Source organism: Equus caballus, chromosome 13 (genome assembly GCF_041296265.1).
Source record: "Equus caballus isolate H_3958 breed thoroughbred chromosome 13, TB-T2T, whole genome shotgun sequence".
In the NCBI taxonomy this organism is placed as follows: domain Eukaryota; kingdom Metazoa; phylum Chordata; class Mammalia; order Perissodactyla; family Equidae; genus Equus; species Equus caballus.
The window spans coordinates 52588365-52608821 of record NC_091696.1 but is presented as its reverse complement, the minus strand read 5'-3'; the positions used below and the strand labels follow the sequence as shown (position 1 = coordinate 52608821).

The 20457-nt window shown below is 54.1% G+C and overlaps 1 protein-coding gene across 3 annotated transcripts in view; it reads right to left on the bottom strand.

Annotated features, from left to right (window-relative positions):
* Positions 1 to 56: 56 nt before the first annotated feature.
* The window catches only part of IFT140 (intraflagellar transport 140), an 88844-nt gene continuing 68443 nt past the window's right edge, over positions 57 to 20457 (bottom strand). For all 3 annotated transcript variants that reach the window (XM_023616649.2, XM_070231166.1, XM_023616650.2), the window contains exons 19-30: positions 15650 to 15827; positions 14639 to 14829; positions 13861 to 13956; positions 13407 to 13539; positions 13181 to 13324; positions 12409 to 12537; positions 12109 to 12291; positions 9269 to 9475; positions 8801 to 9013; positions 8554 to 8720; positions 7029 to 7170; positions 57 to 582 (exon numbers count right to left, since the gene is read on the bottom strand). In XM_023616649.2, the coding sequence (XP_023472417.2) occupies positions 376 to 582; positions 7029 to 7170; positions 8554 to 8720; positions 8801 to 9013; positions 9269 to 9475; positions 12109 to 12291; positions 12409 to 12537; positions 13181 to 13324; positions 13407 to 13539; positions 13861 to 13956; positions 14639 to 14829; positions 15650 to 15827 (1990 nt within the window). In that variant the 3' untranslated portion in view covers positions 57 to 375. The remainder of the gene's footprint in view (positions 583 to 7028; positions 7171 to 8553; positions 8721 to 8800; positions 9014 to 9268; positions 9476 to 12108; positions 12292 to 12408; positions 12538 to 13180; positions 13325 to 13406; positions 13540 to 13860; positions 13957 to 14638; positions 14830 to 15649; positions 15828 to 20457) is intronic.

Below are 20457 nucleotides of genomic sequence, written 5' to 3'. Positions count from 1 at the left end.
TGTCACAACCCACCTGGGTGCTGAGACGAGGTGCAGTAATATACTAATAGCCTCGGTTCAAGAAATTCTGGAAGTTTCTTAGGTTTTACAGTCTGGACTCGGGAAATGTCATGGGAAAAATGAACCAACTCCCTTGATAGTAAAGGAGCTGAACGAAAACTCCCAGGGGCCAGGAGTGGATGGGATGGCTCCAAACTACACACACTGTCCCCGCTCAGGCAGGCAGGCAGCCAGTGCCCCCGGGCCGCGGTGGGCGCCGCATCTTCCCACAGCTCTGCCTTGTCCGCAGATACAAAAGTTCTTTCCAAAGGAGCCTCTTGCTGCTACCAGTGATGAAAGTTCCAGAAGAGCTTTCGCAACAGCAGACCGTGGCCGTCAGGGGTCGTTCTCCACCTCCTCCGCCACCTCCTCGCCCATCTCCCTGTGGTCCTCCATGCTGTTGTGGCGGGTCCGCTCAGGCGCCACGCGCAGCAGAGGGATGCCCAGGCCCTGGTGCACGGCGTCCACGGTCCGCTGGCTCACGTAGTACGACATGTTGGCGGAGGGCAGTCTCCTCCGCATCTCCTCCAGGTACTTGTAGGCCTGAGACAGACAGAAGAGCCATTTCAGGTTAGTCCACGGCGAGAGCCAAAGGGCCCGCCCCCCTCACCTGCTGCAATGAGTTTCCTGAACACCCAGCTCAGGGCTCAGAGGAATGCCATTCCCTGCTACTCCAGCGAGCAGGCGGAGGAGGCCTCTGTTAAAGGGACCGAGTACAATCACCTGCACCTCCCAGCCTTTCCAAGGGGTGCTGGTGTCAGAGGACAGACGGTTCAGGCTCTTGTGGTCGAGGGTGTGAGCTGTGATCAGCACTACCAGCTGAAGGGGCACAGCCAGCTTGCCCGGAAAGTCCTGTGAGCAGCCTGTGTTTGAGGCCCTGTGGGTGCTTTGGGACCACGCTCCCTGTAGGGTGTGCCTGCCCTGGATGCGCACAGGGAGGCCCTGAGGGAAGGACGGGTTCGCGTCTCCGTCTTTCATTCACTCGGCAGGCAGTGGTGTATAAATGCTTTGTCTTGGTTCTTTAACCAGGCATCAAATTTATCCCAGTTAACTGGGCCTGTGATTAACCTGAGTTTCTCAAATGTATGGCCTTGGTCCTCGGCTGGTAAACTACAGAATTCTCAGTATTGTTCCTGTGGCGTTTCCTCTGGTCCTGCCAGTGGGAATATGTGGGAGAGCATGGGGGTGCAAGGCAGAGTAGCTCAGGACGGGGGGGGGTCTGAGGCAGGACAGCCTATGTCTGCCACGCCTGCCCATGCCTGCCGACACCTACCCTCACCTGCCCATACCTGCCTGTACCTGTGCACACCTTCCCTTGCCTGCCACACCTGCTAACACTTGCTACATCTGCTCACCCACAGGCAGGGCTGCACACAGGCATGGGTGGGCCTCAGTGGCTTCTAAGGCTCACCCCCAAGGTACACTTTATATTAATTCAGAATGTGACCAAAATTTCTAGGAACTTCTAAATTTTCTTTATGAGGAATAATGATCAGATCTTACTTAGTATTTCTTAAAGATGATAAAACTTTTAGAGCAATTTTATTTTGGGCAGATATAGCTAAGATATAAAAAATGAGGGGCTGGCCTGGTGGCGTAGTGGTTAGGTTCCTGTACTCTACTTTGGTGGCCCAGGGTTCATGGGTTTGCATCCCAAGCATGGACCTAAACAGCGCTCATCAAGCCATGCTATGGCAGTGACCCACATACAAAACAGGAAGATTGGCACAGATGTCAGCTCAGGGCCAATCTTCCTTACCAAAAAAGGAAAAAAGAAAGATGATCATAAACACAAAGATGTGAAGATAAAATGGTTTTTGGAGGGGTGGGGGATGGGCAGAGTGCAAGCCCCCAGGAGTCATCAAACGAGGGGAGAGAAGACATCCTCACATGAAGGACTTCCTTAGGGATTTACCAGTTGCCTGCTGTGACCAGGCACTGTGCTGGGCACACAGGACACCAGCCCAAAGACCAAGGCCAGGACGGCATGAGAGCTTCCTGGGGGCCAGAGCTTCAGAAGGAGGCAAGGTCTGGCAGCAAGCAGAATCCAGCGAGTGCCTACACTGAGGGGCGGGCTGGAGGGAGGGAGAGGGAGTAGCGAGCTGATGAGGCTGGGAGGAAGAACGTCATGGGCAGAAAGGACCTGTGCGTAAGCGAACACAACCAGGGCCCAGCGGTGTAAGCCCTCCGTGTGCAGGGCGGGTTCCACGAAGGGCAAGGAAGCAGTTTCCCGAAGGAAGGTGTGGTCACCCAACCAGAGGGAGGGCGACAAAGACAAACATTACTGGGTGTCCTGATGGCTGAGGACACTCACCATCTAAGGTCAGGAGTCTGATGACAGGGCAGCAAGAAGGAGGGGGAGACACAAGGGGAAGGGGTTTGAAGGTGAAGCGAAGGAGAGAGGTCAGAGCGGCAACGGGGTTTCTCTGCCCACCAAGGGGCAGCTCGCGCGTGCCTGTCCTTTCTCAACTTACTGACAGAACCTTTAAAATTTAGAGTTACTGAATCCCAGCGGCTTCAAACAAGGGTCAAGACAACAAAGAATTCAGTGAAATACTTAAAATGTGACTTTTCTGTTAATTTTGAGAATACAGTGGTCTGCACATTCCTACAGTCCAATTTTGTTTTTATCCTCCGAAAAAGAAGGAACCTTGTTGAGACCAGATTAAGAGCTGTTTTCTCCCAACAAAGACGGGCGAGTGAATGGGAATGGGGGGGGCCAAAGAGGGAAGGAGTGAGCAGCTCAGGAAACCTGAGCCTCATGGTCTGACCTTCAGCCTAGGGGAGCTGCTGACGGATAACTTGCCTGTGGATCTGGAAACGGCAGCCCGATGAGGCTGGCGTAGTTCACCAGCAACAGTTTTGAAATTAGCTTGGCAACACTTGGCTTGTGAGCACTTGGGAAAGGACGATGAGCTCGCGTGGGGTCACTGCAGTTTCACCAGGAACTGTCTACTAGGTTAACTCCGCGGGTGGTGGAGGGGGATGCCGCAGGCAGAGCAAGGTCTATAGGAAACCCTCTGGAACACGAAGGACGGCCGCAGCCGGGTGGAGTTCTTACGCGGGTTACAAGAGGACTAGGACTGAAGAGATGAGGAGAGAGGCTTCTGGCAATGGCACAGCAACTCATATTAGACCAACCCTCTCACAGACAATGATACGCTGGGCAAAACAGAAAAGGCACCAGAGGACACAGGCAGGCAGGCAGAGAGGGGCAGAGCCGACATCTGGAAGACGGGAGGAGCAGGGGTGAGTGTTCTGCTTGTTGTAACCTGTGCCTCAGGGGAGGTCCCAGCCAGGGCCACTGTGCGAAGCTAAAAGGCACATAGAAACCCGCACCCCCCGGCTTAAAGAGCCAGAAACACAGTCGGGGTCAACCACAGCAGGTGGAATGTGAGGAAATACTGGAAAAGAGGAGTCACAGAGGGGAGCCCAAATTCTGAATATGAACTCTGCCCCAATCTCTGGTTGACCCTGCAGTCTGCATGTGGAGGGGACGGGGGCAGACCTCAAGAAGCCTCACCAAAGCTAAAGTCCTGAGGAACGAAGAAAGAGAGGGAGGGTGGGAGGGAGAAAGAGAAGGAAGAGAGAAAGAATGAAAGAAACAGTAATACTCTTGGAGGAATATTACGGAATCTGGGGTCTCTGCAATGGGTTATCCACAATGTCCAGGATACAAAAAAATTGCTAGACATAAGAACCAAGAAAACTTGACCTATATTCAAGAGAAAAGACAAATAGTGGAGACACATTTGACATGATCCAGATGTTGCAATTAGCAGCAAAAACTTTAGAGCAGCTGCCCAGAAACTGATGATTGGATAAAGAAGATATGGTATATATACACAATGGAATACTACTCAGCCAGGAAAAAGGACCAAATTGTTCCATTCGCATCAACATGGATGGACCTTGAGGGTATTATATTAAGCGAAATAAGCCAGACAGAGAAAGACGAACTCTATATGACTCCACTTATAGGTGGAAGTTAACATATAGACAAGGAGAACTGATCGGTGGTTACCAGGGAAAAGGGGGGGTGGGGGGAGGGCACAAAGGGTGAAGTGGTGTACCCACAACATGACTAACAATAATGTACAACTGAAATCTCACAAGGTTGTAATCTATCATAATCTTAATAAAAAAAAAACAGAAACAAAACTTTAGAGCAGCAATTTTAACTACACTCTAGTGTATAAAGGAAAATACGTTTTTAAGGAATGAACAAATAGGAAATTTTAGCAAAGAAACAAACAGGGCTACGTTTAAATTCTAGAACTGAAAAATACAAAATCTAAAATGAAAAAGTTGCTGGAGAAATTAACAGCAGATTGAAGATAGCCAACGAAAGTCAGTGTATTTGAAGATAGATCCATATAAGTTATCTAATTCAAATAAGAGAAAAAAGTGATAGAAAAAAATGAACAGTAATTACAAATGTGTGTCCACGTAATATAAAAAGGCCTACCATTTAATTGGAGTCCCAGAAAAAACGAGGCCAAAAAAAATATTTGAAGGAAAAATAATTATAATTTTCCCCAATTTAGTGAAAGACATAAATTTACACATCCAAGAAGTAACAAGTAACAGGCGTCCAGGGGGAGAGGGGAGAGGAGGAGAGGGAACTTCCTATAGACGGGAGAAAACACTGCAGCTCACGTCTGATACAGGAAATACACCTAGATTATACAAAGACCACCATCAACAATAAGACAAAGACCCAGCAGAATGACAGGAAAGGATTGGAGCACTTGCCAGAGGAGACATACAGAGAGCCATCAAGCACGTGAGGGTGCTCACCACCACCAGTCACCTAGAAAGAGCACAGGAAGACCACGACGCGATGCCTCCGCACAGCCACAGGACGGCTGACAGTGCCAGATGCTGACAAAGATGAGGAAACACAGCTGTGCGAGTCATGAGCTAAATTAGTCACTTTTATCTGGAGCACCAATTTTATCTGTAAAAGTGACTGAAAGATCAACTGTGGTTATTCAGACTTAGGTATGTCGCAGACTCTTTCTCAAAAATGAGCAATAGTAACTGACAGCATTTTTTCCAAGGATAAAATCTGAGCTTTCAAGCGAAAGTTAGAATTTCAGAAACCCTGTGTATTGGCCACCATGAGCTGGACATCTTCCCAATATTTAAAGACTTTTCTGAAGGGAACAGTGGTGATATCAGCAAATGTAATTTTTTGATATGTTTAACGAAATGTGTTGACATTTGCATAACTCGGGGAATCAATATTTTTAAATGACCAACATGTTATAAAATCATGTATGTATAACAGATCCAAGAGACAATGGGTTTAGTGTAACGGTACAAAGTAACACTGATGTGGTTTCAGGCTCCTCACCGCAAATAACTGGTAGGAAATGCTGCTTGGTGGTTTTGGTGTGGCGTCGAAGGAGATCCCCGGTGTCTGGGAGGGCTCCCCTCCTCACCACATACTGGGGGGAGGCTGGATTTTCTCCATATATTTCAACTAAACAACCTATTGTACCAGACTGAATGTAGAAGCAAAAATGGAGAATCCTTGGGGCGGCCCCGTGGCCGAGTGGTTAAGTTCCTGAGCTCTGCTTCGGCGGCCCAGGGTTTCACTGGTTTGAATCCTGGGCGTGGACCTGGCACTGCTCGTCAGGGCATGCTGAGGCGGCGTCCCACATGCCACAACTAGAAGGAACCACAACTAAGATATGCAACCAGGTACCGGGGGCTTTGGGGAGAAAAGGAAAAATAAAATCTTAAAAAAAAAAAAAGTGAGAATCCAGCTGTCTTGTATCAAGCCAGACAGTAAAGAGATTTGTAAAAATGTAACACAATGCTATTTTTCTCACTAAATTTGTTTTGGAAAATATAGTTATTTTTAATGAGAATGTTATTTATTTATTTATTTATTTATTTTTAAAAGATTGGCACCTGGGCTAACAACTGGTGGAGGGTCTTGTAGAAAATGCAGTATCTGCAAAGCGCAATAAAGCAAAGCGCAACAAAAACGAGGTACTCCTGCACAGTAAATACTGGTAGCGAAAACCCACATAAATAAAAGTTCTTAGGGTCCCCAGTACTTTCCTAGGGCAAAGGGGTCCCAAGACCAAAATGTTTGAGAACCACTGTTAAACTGAATTATCAAAAACCTTCCGTAAAGAAAGCTCCCTACCCAGGCAGGCTCACGTATGCATTCTATCAACGTTTAAGGAAGAATAATACTGGTGCTACATAAGCTCTTTTAGAAACTACAGGAGGTGGGCATGCTTCCCAGTGCATTTTATGAGGCTGAATAAACCTGAGACCAATCATGAAAAAGAAAATAAAGAGAAGTTTGGTAGTTTCTTTTCTTTTTTTTTTTTTTGAGGAAGATTAGCCCTGAGCTAACATCTGCCGCCAATCCTCCTCTTTTTGCTGAGGAAGACTGGCCCTGAGCTAACATCCATGCCCATCTTCCTCTACTTTATATGTGGGATGCCTACCACAGCATGGTTTGCTAAGCGGTGCCATGTCCACACCCGGGATCTGAACCACAAACCCCGGGCTGCCAAAGTGGAACGTGCGCACTTAACTGGGCCAGCCCCTGGTAGTTTCTTAGAGTGAAACACGCTGACTACATGAGTCGGCAGTTCCACTCCCAGGTGTCTGTCCAGGTGTGAGGAACTAAGGACCTCTCCAATGGCGCAGAAAAATACCCAGTTTATGTATAAAGTAGAAATTGAAAATATACATAGAGAATAAGCAAGTAAATGTGGCAAAATGTTAAAAACCGGTGGATCTAGTAAAGGGAACGCTTGGATTCTATTATTCTTGTAACTTCTCAGTTTGAAATTATTCCAAAATAAAAAAGGCTAAAACTCAAAACCAAAAACAGAAGAGGCGCCCCCTCCCCGGGGAGCCTTCAGAGCCGCCGCGGGTGGGGCCCACCCCGGGAAGCGGAGCCGTGGACCGCCCTGAACCCCGGCCAGCCGGCTGTGGAGCCGGCGCCGCGGCCTCACCATCTGGAACTCCTCCATCTGCAGGTAGTGCTCCACCAGGAAGCCGTACACGTCCCCGATGCGGATGGTGCTGTCCAGGTCCGGCTCTTCCAGCAGCAGCTCGCACTGCCTGACCGACTCCTTGGGGTCCTCGGTGTACGTCCTGCAGAGAGCAAGGACAGCCTGAGCCTGAGGCCAGGAAACAGCTGTGTGTCAGAGGTCAGAGCAGGCTCCCGGCTGAAGGAGGAGCTCAGGGGAACCAACAGGATGGACCTTTTGTGAAGGTAATTCCTGTGAATTAAATCAATTCATTAATGAGTTAATTCATAAATTCGCTCATTCATTTAACGAGAACTTCCTGATGGCTCGCAGTGCTGGTACGCGCTAGGCCCTGGAGAGTGAACGGTTTGTCAGTCGCGGGCCCTGGCCAGGAGACAGTCTAGAGGCGGACGGTGTGAGGCAGACGGGGACGAGGGGCGTGGAGAGGGGCGCTCCGGCGCGCCTCAGGCCGTCAGGCAGGGGGCCGGCATGAGCCAAGGCCAGCGCAGGGACACAGGCTGCGGAGGAGCGGGTAGTGCATGAGCTGGGGCTGGACCAGGAGGGCCTGGTGAGCCGGCCCCAGTGGGACTCAGGGCAGGGCTGGCGGCTGGAGCTGTGAGGGGCTCAGGCTCTGACTCCAGGCAGCCGGCCCTCTGGCGTCACGAGTCCCCTCCCCTCCATCCACAGCACCCTGCCCTGTGGCTGCACAGTCCTTGCTGCCTACTCTCATCCCTTCTCCCTCAGCAGATATTTCAGAACTTACACATCCGAGTGTGAGTGCCCTTCAAAGAGCGCACTTTGTATGACAGTGTCAAAGTATTTTTGGAACTCTTTTCTCTAAAGCATGTTCTCAGATAAGGAAAATGCTTTTACTGGTTTAGGCAGAAGCTGAGCTCTGCTGCCCTCACAGCTGGCTCCGGGAACAGCTGGATGAGCTGCCAATAAATAAAACCAGTGGCACGTACAAACTTAGATTTGTGGCCTCTTCTAAACACAGACACCGTGAGGCCCCAGCCCCCTCCCACAGGCCTGGGGAGGACGTGTGCTCGGTCACCACAGTCCCTGCCTTCCCTGGCGGTACTATGGCCCCCTCGCTTGGAACCCCCCTGCTTGACCTCTGCACATACCTGAGCAGGTCCCAGGGTCCCTCAGACACATCGTCTCCCAACCCAAATGTGCCCCAGCGCCCCCACCACCAGATTTCTCTCTCAATGGTCTCTATTTCTGGAACGATCTTCCCAAAAGTGTGCCCCAGGGTCTGAGGGAACTTCCCAAGAGGAGCTCAGACACGAAAGAACAGTAATGCCCCTCGCATGCCTGCCCAGCCGTCCAGGAGTTCCTTTGAAGAATGCTCATGGGAAATGAAACCTGGGTCTGGGCCCTGGCGGTCAGGGGAGCTGGAGTCAGGAGGCGGAAGCGGGAGCCTGGGGGGTTCCCTGGGGAGCTCCACGGGACCTGAGGCGCAGCGCGCCGCCAGCCTGCACCCAGCCTCCTGTGGCCAACGCACCTGCGGGCCTGGACGAACCGCTCCACCAGCGCCATCTTGCTCTGCAGCCGAGCCAGCCTGGCCTCCTGGTCCAGGGGACTCTTGGCCTTGGCCTTGGACAGGCACTTGTAGGCCTCCGTCAGTGCCCCGTGGGCTTTGTCGTAGTTCTGGTATTCATCAATCTCCACCTGCGTGGACGAGACTGTCAGGACCCTCGGGGCTCCACGACCCTCCCCAGGGGCTGCTGGAACAAGAGGAGGGTGTGCACCTGGGCACAGGCATCGTAAAAGCCCGCCAGCAGGTCCAGGGCACGCCCCTTGGTGTAGAAGCTGATGATGTTCTTCATGATCTCGGGCTCCCGCCGCCAGTCCAGGGACTGCAGGTAGTTGGCAGCCATGATGTAGATTTCCTTTTGCCTCGAGACGCCCGCAAAGAAGATGATTTTCTCCGTGTCCCCAGACTTCAGCAGTGCTCTCATGGCCTAGACAGGGACAGAGCCTGGGCTGGGCTAGGAGCTCGAGGTGAATGTTGCGCCACCCTCCGAGAAAGGGGCACACGCTCTCCCGCCTGCCGCTGCAGCTGGGACTCCTGCCAAGAGCGAGCTCAGGGCTTGGCGGTCCTCGCAGCAGGCTTGAAAGTCCTGGTGGGGGAAGCTTGGGGCACATGGAAAGCGCGCAGGGGGCACGCTGCATCCAACGGGCAGTGATGCCTGGAGGAGCAGCCGGCCGGGGCTCACCTTCAGCTTGTTCCCGGCCTGCGTGTACTTCTTGGTCGCCAGGTGGTAGTTGCCCTGGCGCATGCAGCAGTGGGCTATCTGCTCCAGCAGCTCCCGCCGGGCCTCTTCCGACAGGGCCTTGGAGTCCTTGGCCACTGTCATCTTCTCGGCCATCTCCTCGGTGATGGTCATGTTCTGCTCCAGGCACAGCTGCAGGGCTTCGTGATACTGGGCAGGAGCCACAGAGACCGAGAAGTGGAGGTTACGGTGGGCCGCTGAGGGGGGCCATGGGCCGCTGAGGGGGGCTGAGGGCCTCAGAGGAGGCCAGGCCCACGGCTCAGTGGTGGCATGTCACTTTCTCTCACGCTATTAACATTCTAGAATGCAGTGAGGGAAACGCGGAGCTTTCAAAAGAATATTACATTTGTGGTGAGAGGAAAGGTAATCAGAAATTAATTTTATTCTATAATTCTTTTCAAATTTTTTAATTAAGGGGTTTAATTAATTTCTTAAAAATTTAAGAAAAATTTTATAGTCCTCACTTAAGAATACGTCTTGGGAAAAAAAAGAATGATGTCTTGGAGACGAGCCTGTCTCAGCAGGCAAGGGGCTGCGCGTTCTTTCTGATAGAAACGCTGATTATTTAACTTGTCCTGCCGACAATCCTTTGCTGGTACAGCCCTTGTGCATCTGCCATTCGCACGGGTTCCAATGCCTGGTCAGGACGGATTCCGAGGACAGCATGCGCTGGGTGGAGGGAGACTTGAGGCTAGTGCCGCTGCGTTTCCATGGCAATCTACTGGGATGTCTAACCTTTCACCTTTACGAGCCTACTTCATGAAAAATGGAATCTCCTAGAGTTTTGATCTGTATTTCTCTTATTACAAACGAGGCTAAGTATCTGACATTCAGGGACCACCATATTTCTTTTTTAAATAAACTGAATTTTTATTCATATTCATATTATCCACATTCTTTGTCTTTTCCTTTTGAGTTGCTGGTAAGTTTCTTATTGGTTTATGGGAACTCTATACCTATTAAGAAAACTAGATTTTCAGGATACAGGTAGAATATATATTTTTTCTTATTATTTTATTATTTATCTTTACTTTGTTTATGGAGTTTTCTCCATGCACTATTTTCAAATTTGTATTTGGTCGAATTGATCAAGCCTTTCCCATCACGGCTTCTAGGTTTGGATCAGACTTAGAAAACATCTTCCTCCTTTAAGACTGCGCCACGAGACACACTGAGGCTTTGGCGGAACCGCTGCTCTTTCACCGTTAGCCCGAAATCTCTGACCCATCTGGAGTTTACAGGGAGGGAGGTGAGCAGGCTTTAACTCTTTCTTTCCCAAGCGGCTACCAGCTGGTTGTATGAACCCATTTACTGAAGGACTCATCTTCTGCCCTCTGTTGGAGATGCTCCAGCATCACAGACTAAATGTATTTACGTATGTGGCTCTGTTTCTGGACTTTCCAGGCCTGCTCATGAACCAGACCCCAATTATTCTAGCTTTGATACATTTTATGATCTGGGAGACTTAATCACTGCTCATTAGTCTTCCTTCCAGATTTTTCCTGGCTATTCTGGCTTCTCTGCTTTTCACTGTGAAAACACAGAATCCATTTATCTAGCTAGAGAAAGCGCCGTGCTATTTTTCCTGGGGTTAGATTAAGTCTGAGTCTAACTGAGGGAGGATCCACTTGTGCATCTGTTGGGTCTTTCTAAACAAAAACAGGCTGTGTGCCTCTTCATTTGTGCCAGGATTCTGACATCACTCAGAGGGAGAGCCTGAGCTGCAAGCACAATCCTGGCTCAGGAGGAAAGAGCTTGCAGTGGACAGGCTCATTCTGTGTGATTAACAATTCCCCAGAACTCCATTCAGTTTCTATCAAGGGGAATTTTCCTACTTAAAAAAGGTTAGTACACATACCCACTAGCATGGCTACCATAACAAACTAGAAAATAGCAAGTGTTGACGAGGATGTGGAGAAACTGGGACCCCTGTGCACTGTTGGTGGGAATGTAAAATGGTTCAGCTGCTGTGGAAACTGTGGAGGTCCCTCAAAAAATTAAAACAGGGTTACCATATGATCCAGCAATTCCATTTCTGGGTAAATACCCAAAAGAATTGAAAGGTCTCAACGAGATATTTGTACAGTCACGCTCATAATAGCATTATTCACAACAGTCAAAAGGCACAAGCAGCCCAAGTGTCCATCTATGGAGGAACGGTAAGCAAAATGTGATCCGTACATACAATGAAGTATCACTCAGTCTTAAATAGGAAAGACATTCTGACACACGCTACAACACAGAGGGACCTTGAGGACAGCACGCTGAGTCCTCGATAAGCTGAGTGAAGTAAGCAAGTCAGCTCCCTCGAGTCATCAAATTCAGAGAGACGGAAAGTAGAGGGTGGGTGTCAGGGGGAGAGGGACGGGAGGTGTTGTTTAGTGGGGACGGAGTTTTAGTTTTACAAGATGAAAAGAGTTCTGGAGATTGGTTGCATGAAAATGTAAATACACTTAACACTACTGGGCTGTACGCTTGAAAAACAGCTAAGATGGTAAATTTTACGTTACATGTACTTTACCACACACACACACAAAAGCTGAGTGCAGCTCCCTGGTTAGAATTTGAAGACACCCGTGAGCGGGCAGGGAGTCTCCCCGCGAGGGCTGTGAAGCTTGCTCTTAGCACCCTTCACCCCCAGGGCAGGCCAGGGCCACAGCCTTCCTTGTGAGATCGTCCCAGGAGAGACATCAAAGCCGCATCCACCGTGTTTGCAGGAAAGGTGACCCTGAGGCTTTAGTGCCTGAGTGTGTCCCGGCGGGGGGACTCTGCAGACCCCTTACCTTCTTGGCGGCCAGCAGCAGCTCCACTGCCTTCTCATACTGACTGTGCTCAAGGAAGAAGTCCGAGCAGCGGGACAGGAGGGCGGGGTCCGACTTCTCGTCCAAGTCCTCCGCTATGAGCTGCAGGGCCACAAACTGCTGGGTGGCAAAGGCCAGCTCCAGGGCCTTGGAGAAGTGGCCAGCCTACAGACAGCAGGGAACTCTGAGCAGCCGCCTGAGCCCCAGGGCCCACGAATGCCCTAGTGCTTCCCTCATGCACAGGCAAATCGCCTCAGGTCCAGGGCAGGGCCAGCCCCTCACCTTGTGGTACAGCATGACTGCCCTGTCCATCTGCTCGCCCTTTTCCTCGTAGTAGCGTGCTGCCTCGATCATGTCCTCGGGGGAGCTCAGCAGGGCCAAGTTCATGAGCTGGTCGTCCAGGCCATTCTCCTGCAGGGAGGAGGCGGCGCTTAGGGGTTCCGGCTCAGGTCCGTGAACGCTGCTGTGGGGCCCACCTCCCTCGTTTTGACTCGCTGCTGGTGGACACGAGCATGGTTTCTAATGACTGTCCTAACGTCTTACCAGGTACATGTACCAGAATTTTCAGAGGCTTCCTTTTTTTCCATTACACAGAACATTGCGGAAACTATCTGAGGTGAGGGCTCACCACATTTTCGGATTTTTCCAGAAGTGAGACCCTGGGTTGGAACATTTCTATGAATACAGAATATCCAATGACTTCCTATGAAGGGTCTGCTATTTACAAGGCCATAAGCACAAGTCAGCCTCACTGCTTGCTCGGGAGCCCTGGATACTAGGAGACACACAGTGATGAGCCAGGCCTCGCAAACACCGTCAGAGAGGACGAGATGGGTGGAAGGAGGGCACAGACGCGCACGGAGTGAGGTGGGAGTGGTAAAACTGGCCTGGGGCAGGGACGTGAGGCCCACGACACAATTCTCTCTCTTTCCTGTTTGAAGCTCTCTCCACAGAATGTGGGAGACAGCGCCGAAGCACGCCTTTCCACCTGCCCAGGTCTAACCGCCAGAGGCTGCAGGCCTCCCTGCGAGCCGGCCCGTGGCGGTCCACCTACCTTGCACAGGCGGATGGCGTTGTTGAAGGCCTGCGCTTGTCTGTAGAAGTGCACTGCCTGCCTCACTTCCTCCTGGCTCTCATACTGGCGGGCCAGGTGGTACGACGCGGCCCAGTTTCCTGTCTCATTGGCTATTTCAGCAGCCTAGAAGGACACCAGAGAAACTCCTGGGGGCTCTGTCTCGCCACACCACCGAGCAGCCCTGACTCCCAGGGGCTGCTCCTACCTTCTGGATGTTGCCCTGGAAGCAGTAAATGCGGACCAGGGAGAAGTGGTCCTGTGCCAGCTCATAGTAGCGCAGCGCGGCCTCCATCTCCGCCTGGCTCTCCAGGTACTGGGCCCACCACCTCCACAGGGTCCTGGAAATAGCCCGCGGTCTCTCTCTTAGGTCCCCACTCCCGCTAGAAATGAGCTCCTGGGTCCCAAACACCCCCTCAGAGTATACCACACAGGCGCAGCAGCCGGCGGACATGGAAGCTGGGTGCACGAGGCCAAGACCGAGGTCCCGGCGTCTGAAGGAATCTTGTCCAGGGGAAAGCCCCTGCCCCAGGTCCTGGGGACCAGCTCTGAGGAACTGAGGGGATGCTTCACACTGTCACATATGAACCTCTGGAAGGAGGTCCCCCAGCTGGTCCTGGGCAGCACACGCAGGCCTCCTGCACCCAGTGGGGGCTACTCACTTGTCCTTCATCTTATTGATGTACAGCTCCAGGGAGTGCAGGTCCTCCGACAGCATCCTGGGCACCTCGAAGCAGTGCGTGTCTGACTTCTCATAGCTGCCGGAGAAGACGAGGAGCAGCCTGTTCGCATGGGCCCAGCCCCGGTGATGACCAGGTGGAGACAGGCCGGAGCACTACTGCCCTGCCTGCAGCTCTGCGGCCTGTGGACCCACTGTCAGGAGGCAGTGGGGTTTCTTCGCTGCTTGCAGGCCCGCACGGACCCTAGTAAGGAGGGCTCCTGCCCTGGAGAGGGCTCAGTGTGGCCAGGCCCCGGGCCCTACCACCAGCACTGCCCCAGGTGACACCCAGCTCATCAGTGCTGCGGCTGCATGCAACCAGCCAGCTCTAGGCCTCAGAGGGGTGTTCCTTAACGTGTCTGGAAACCTGGAGCCGTGCCGGGCTGGAGGGGCAGCCTTGTCTCCGGGGTTCTCCTAAAACTACAGGTCTCAAGCTCCCCGTGAAAGCCCCCCACCAAGAAGGTCACAGCCTGTGCCGAGATGAGACGGCGCCTCAGTCTAGAACCTTCCTTTGGGAACCTCTATGGCCATCTCTCTGGGGCAGAGCAAAAAGGAAGAGGTGACCAGGGCCCATCCAAGAGAGAGCTGGAAGAGGCTCCACATGAGGATGCCACGTGCATCCTTCCTGTGTCCTCACGCGCCCTCTACATGCCCCACAGGCCCCATGTGTCCTCCACAGCCCGCACACCCTCCATGCACGCCTCGCCCAGCCCCTCGCTCACTAAGTGAGGGCCCGGCTGCAGTCGGCACTGGCCTCCAGGTGCCTGGCGTAGTTGTAGTAGGTGGTGCGCAGATGGATGCGGTCGTGGAGCTCGGCGACTTCCACCGCTTTCTGCCACTGGTCGGAGGCCTGGTAGAGCTTGTTCAGAAGGTCGTAGCGCTTGCAGTTCTTGTATAGCTGCTCGGCATCCTCCTGGAGAGGAGGCACACGTCAGCGTGGCCACTGTTGGCCAGAAGGCCTGCTGTGCACACCACCTGTACTGAGAGTGGCCTTGCCATCAACCAGCCTGCGACAAAGATGCACGGCACACACGGAGGACAGATGGACACTTTAGGACGTGTGGACATGTTCAAGGCAAATGACACATGCCAATGTGGCATTCCCGTCCCTGCTAGAGAAAGTGAGACTTACCCGTCAGCCAGGAAGGTCTGCCCCCGACCCAGGCCTGTCTCTCACCGTGCCACGGGGAGGAGACCCGCCCCCGCCGGCAGGCCCTCAGAGCGCCCGTGCTCACCCTACAGACCCAGGCGAGCACCACACAGGTGTGTTCAGTGCTGCCTGCCCCCAGCCCTCTTCAGAGGGTCTGCCCTGACCGGCCCCACGTGGCAGCACCATCTGATCTGTGCCCAGCTGCGCAGCCTCTGCTTCCTGAGAGTTCCATCAGCCTCTATGGGCTGTGGGTCCTGTCAGCAGGGAGGGCCGTGAGCTCCAAGAGCACGCAGGAGGCAGGGAGAGACCCTGCAGAGGAGAGAGGCCTCGGGAGCTCCTCAGGGACCTTGCCCCCCTTTTTGGCTTATGTTACTTTGAGGGGTTTCTGTTCCCTGCAACAAAATGAGCCAGACAAGCACACCCCTCAGCTCCCCTGAGCAGGGACCCCGGGAAAGTCAGCAGCGGCCCTGCCATCCCCCTGGTTTCACCCAGCCCCAGCCCAGGAGCGCCCTCGTGGCTGCAGGTCCAGGGTCCGCTCCCTGGTCCGTCTGCTTGCCTGCAGGACCTGGGCATCCCGACTCACCAGCATGCCCAGCTGTATGGCCAGCACGGCCACCCTGGCTTCCAGCTCCGGCTCCTGCTCAGCCTCCCGCAGTGCTCGGGCTCCGCGTGCGTGGCCCATGTGCCCCAGGCACACCTTGGCGACATCCAGCCGCTGGGTCTTCACACACATTCGTGCCATATTCTCCCAGACAGCCTCACTGCGGCAGGGGACACAGCAGCTCCGTTAGCTTCCAGCCAGTGCCTCCGGCCCACCAAGATGAATGCCAGACAGCACAGGGGGACCCAGGCTCGACACACATCATCACCAGGAGGAGGGGATGTGGGAGCCTCACTGGCTTCAGCAACAGAGCAACGCAGCACACCAGGGACCACGCTCCCTCTCCGAGAAGAAAATAGGCAAGACACACGTGTTCCCTGGGTCTTTGTGGCTGGTGCGCTGCTTCCCACGGCTCCCGGCCCCCGAGGGGCCCTGGGACCCGCTCCTGACACCAGCTTCCCTCCAACATTTCCCCCGTGTCGGTGGGGATGGGCTCTGTCAGGAGATGAAGGGTTTTCCGGGTAGGCTGCCAGCTCTCATCCCCTCCCCTGCTTTAGTCAGTCCGTCTGCTGAGCAAACACTCTCTTCTTGTCACCACCCACTCAACCCACGGGTGGGTCACGGGTGCCTCCCTTCCCAGAGCTGAGCTCCTAGCAGGCTGCCCTCCAGCCAGGGAGCTCTCACCCCACCGGCTGCAGTGGCAGAGGAGCAGGGGTCTTGGAGTGTCCCAGCGCCTCCCTCAGGAGCACACTGAGTCTGGGCAGTGGGATGTGGGGTGCCAACCCTGGCTCTGGAGAGCAGGATGCTCAGTGCAGGGTCCCGATGGGCCTGCAGACCAAGCTGACTATGTGCAGATCCCATGAGCCGCCCTGCACACCCCCAGGCCTCCTGTTCTCTCGTGCCCACGAGCCCCGAGGACCTTCATGCAGCTCCAGGGAGCAGATCAGGGTGCACCAGCGAGCCAGCCTGTCAGAGCAAAGGCTCAGCGGGCACGCGGGCTTCCTTCCACGTTGTAAGGTTTCTAGCATGTTCTCTCCCTCTGATGCTGACCTGGGGCTCCTGACCCACCTCCCTTGGCAGGTCAGCTGGAAATGACCTCGGACCTGGGATGGCCACCCCTCAGAAATGGCGCTCCACAAAACTCAAGTGTCCCGGGGGGGCCGGGCGGGAGGACGCTCTCTGGCCCATCCTCATGGGCCCCTGAGCCCACCGCCTTGCGCGGCCCACCTTAAGCTCAGACTGGGGCCCCTTCCAAACAGACAGCAGGGTGTGAGCTCTGTGCAGCGAAGGCAAAGGAAACAAGTGTGCTTCTGCACCATCTCAGCCACTGTGCGGACTTCTTCCTAGTGTGAAACCTGCAGTCCCATGCACACATGTACACGCTGACACACCCGTGTACCCGCACACGCTTGTACATGTCCCAGACACTTAGGCACAGATATACATGCTCACGGGCAGACTCACACAGAGAAAACCCCAAGGAAATAGCCTTGTGGGTCTGGGGACCAGGCCCCTCCCCTTGCCATCATGGCTGCTCCATCTGAGGCCCCGCAGATGAAGCTAGGGAGCCCCTGGAGGAGGCGGGTTGGGTCTGCTGCTCCCAACCTGGCCAAGGAACCCTAGAGGGACTTAGGGGACTCTGCTCGAGGGCGTAGGACGAGCTGCCTCCCAGAGCACAGCCCACTGTGCTGGGGAATGAGGGGATGCTCTCGGCGTACAGCGCCGGGCTTGTAGACTCAATGTTGGGGCCCCTCCCTGACGGCCTTACCTGTGAAGAGCCCGAGGACAGACAGGAAAGGCAGGGCTCCACCCACTATGGGCCGTGGCTGGGGCCCCAGGTGACCCTCATTTCAGGTTCCCCAACATGAATCAAATCAGGGCAAAAGGAGCTCCTGAGAGAGGACGCACTGGGACCGAGGTGGGCACTGGTCCGGTGGGATGGACCTCACTATGGGCGTCTGTGGTCAGAATGCTATGCAGCCAGGTGCCCTTTCCCACAAGCAAACATATACTTCAGTGTGTTTTTGGTTTTATCTGGGTCCTGCCAGAACTCTTTTTAATCCGCTAGATATGGCTACCAAGGGTGGGATGAAAGTGCAAGGGTGTCTGGCATATTTTAGCCACAACTGGCCCCAGGTGGCCACGGCCCGTAGGAAGTGAGGCCTGGGGAGAGGGGCCATGTGGGCACTGTGCACGTCTGTTGGGGCTCGATCCCCTTTGATGACCTCACACTAGGGCTACCCAGAGCACCAAGGAGTACACGTCAGTAAGTAATTTCTTGGACATGAGCCGCTGGTGGACTTCACGATACGTCAAGGTCACTGTGCGAGACCATCCCCTTCCTCCTCAAGGAGACCCTTGGCTTCCGGGTTCACATCATTAACTGGCTGAGAGAGCAGAAGCTTTAGAAGCCCCACTCAGCTCAGCGAGCCTGCAGCTCCGTCTGAGTCAGGCCCTTCCGCCCCTCGTCCCCCCGGCGCCTCAGCCAAGAAACCACCTTCTCTGCATTCAAACCCCCTTCCTCACAACAAGCGGGAGACCAGAGTTCATCTTTCTCCTGGTCTGAGGCGCTGGTGGAAACGTGCGCTGAAGCGCCCCTGGGTGCAAAGCCCGTTGTCTGTAAGCACATGTCTGTTAGCAGCTGGGATGCTGCCCTGCTGAGGTGGGGGCTCCCTGGGCCCCCCAGGGTCTTGGGGGCAGACAGACCCAGTGACTGAGGGCACTCCAAGATACTGCTAGTTCTAGAAATGACAGCTAGTGACAACACAGAGTCCAGTGGTGAAATCTGGACTCTCAGGACACTCTGTTCTCACCCCACAGCTTCTAGTCAATTTTACACAACTTCTCTCGTTTCATCTACAGAACTGATGGAAAGTCATCACCACGCCTCAGAGAATTCTCATTTCCCTGACCCTTCCACTGTCACACATTTTTTTTTTTTGCAGAAGAATAGCCCTGAGCTAACATCCGTGCCCATCTTCCTCTACTTTATACGTGGGACGCCTGTCACAGCATGGCTTGATAAGTGATGCGTAGGTCCACGCCCGGGATTTGAATGAGCGAACCCCAGGCCGCTGAAGCAGGGCACGAACTTGACCACTGCGCCACTGGGCTGGCCCCCACACATTGTTTTAAACACACCTCATGCTTTCAAGGTGCAGCCCCAGAGCAGGCGTGGGTGGCCTGGGTGGAGGGTGGTGGTCCGGGGCTTGGAGCCACCCGTCTTCTAGGTCAGTGGCATGAGTGGGTGAGGAGCAAGGTGCTGGTGAGACACAAGGGCTTTATATTCTTTCCAAATGATTTCAAGTGATTGGAACATTCTTTAAACTACCCTGTGCCTCATTTATATGGTGACTGACAAATAATAATGTACAACTGAAATTTCACAATGTTATAAGCTACTATGAGCTCAATAAAAAAAAAACAAAAAACCTGTGCCTGAGAGTCTAAGAGACCAGGTGTGAGGGTGTGGCGAGGGCAGGGGGGGGCCTCTTCTGTCTCCTCTTCGCCCGCCCTCCCCTCTGCTTTGTCTTGAAAACAAACTGGCTGATACCTGCACCCAATTCACGTGGAAAACAACCCGGAAACCACGGCTCAGAATCTTCCCTGGGCGCAGAGCAGGGCCACTCTCTCTCCCGTGCCCATGGCTGTGCGTGCCTCCAGGCTAGCAGCAAGCTGCTCTTGAGGGCGGGGGCCAGGGGCCTGGGGACCTGACTCGGGTTTGTTGTGCCTTTCTAGGTTAAAACTGTCTGGCATGCTGTGTTCACCTACTCGACCCCAAAGTATTCTGTCCACCAGGTCACTGAAACGCCCGGCTATTTCCACATGGCCCTCCGTCTGGGGAATTAAGTCTCTGCCAAGTGGGGGCTTGGAAAAGCAGGCGCTGGAAGTGCAGCCAACGGCCAGCAGACGGAAGCTGGGAAGGCCCGTCCCCCCTGGGCTGAGGCTGCCTGCTCCCCACCCAGCTGAACACAGGACTGCTGAAGAGTCTAGACCCAAAGGGCTAGCCACGTTCTCGGCTGGCCTCCGCGTTCCGGCCGCCAGCATGGTCTCAGCACCGTGCACAGCTCCTGATGCTGTCTCCGTGGGCAGCTTTACCTCTAGCGCGGAGTTCTGGGGTTTGTGCAGCCTACATAAACTCCAAGAAGTAAACACCCGCCTGGCCCCCATCCACGTCTTGAGAGTTTCCTGTCATCCGGGAGTCTGTGCACAGCGCTCACAGCTGCACTTCATCAGCTCTGAGAGGCACATGAGGCAGCTGAGGCTGGCCTGCAAACGGCCCCATTTTCTGGAAAGCCTTGTGCTGGGAGAAGCTGCCGGAACCAGCCCCAGAGGCCCCTCTTCCCGGGCCTGCTCTGTGGGGACCCTGCAGTCAGAGCAGTGACTGGAGGGTGAACAACTCCATGTTCTCCCAGGCGGCAGCCACACTGTTGCTCAGTCTCCCACTTGTCCGCTCCGAGAGCCACTCCTGTTTGTCTGCGGGCCGGCACGGGAGGCACCCGCGGGCACCGCAGCTGGACCCCGAGACGGCACTGAAGACACGGAATGCAGAACAGGAGGGGCCCCCTTGGTGATTCAGGGAGCCCGCGGCCTAGCTTCCATTCCCCTCGTGGGCCCCCAGGGTCACAGGGATGGACGGGGTGCCTCTGAGGACAGGGTCACTCCTAACTCAGGTTCTGCTCCCAGGCCTGCCGCCATCGCCCCCAGCTTCCCACTCTGCCATGAGCTGGAATCTGGCGGGATGGCTCAGTGTGTGGGACCTGATGGCCTGCAAGAGCCCCCAAAGGCTT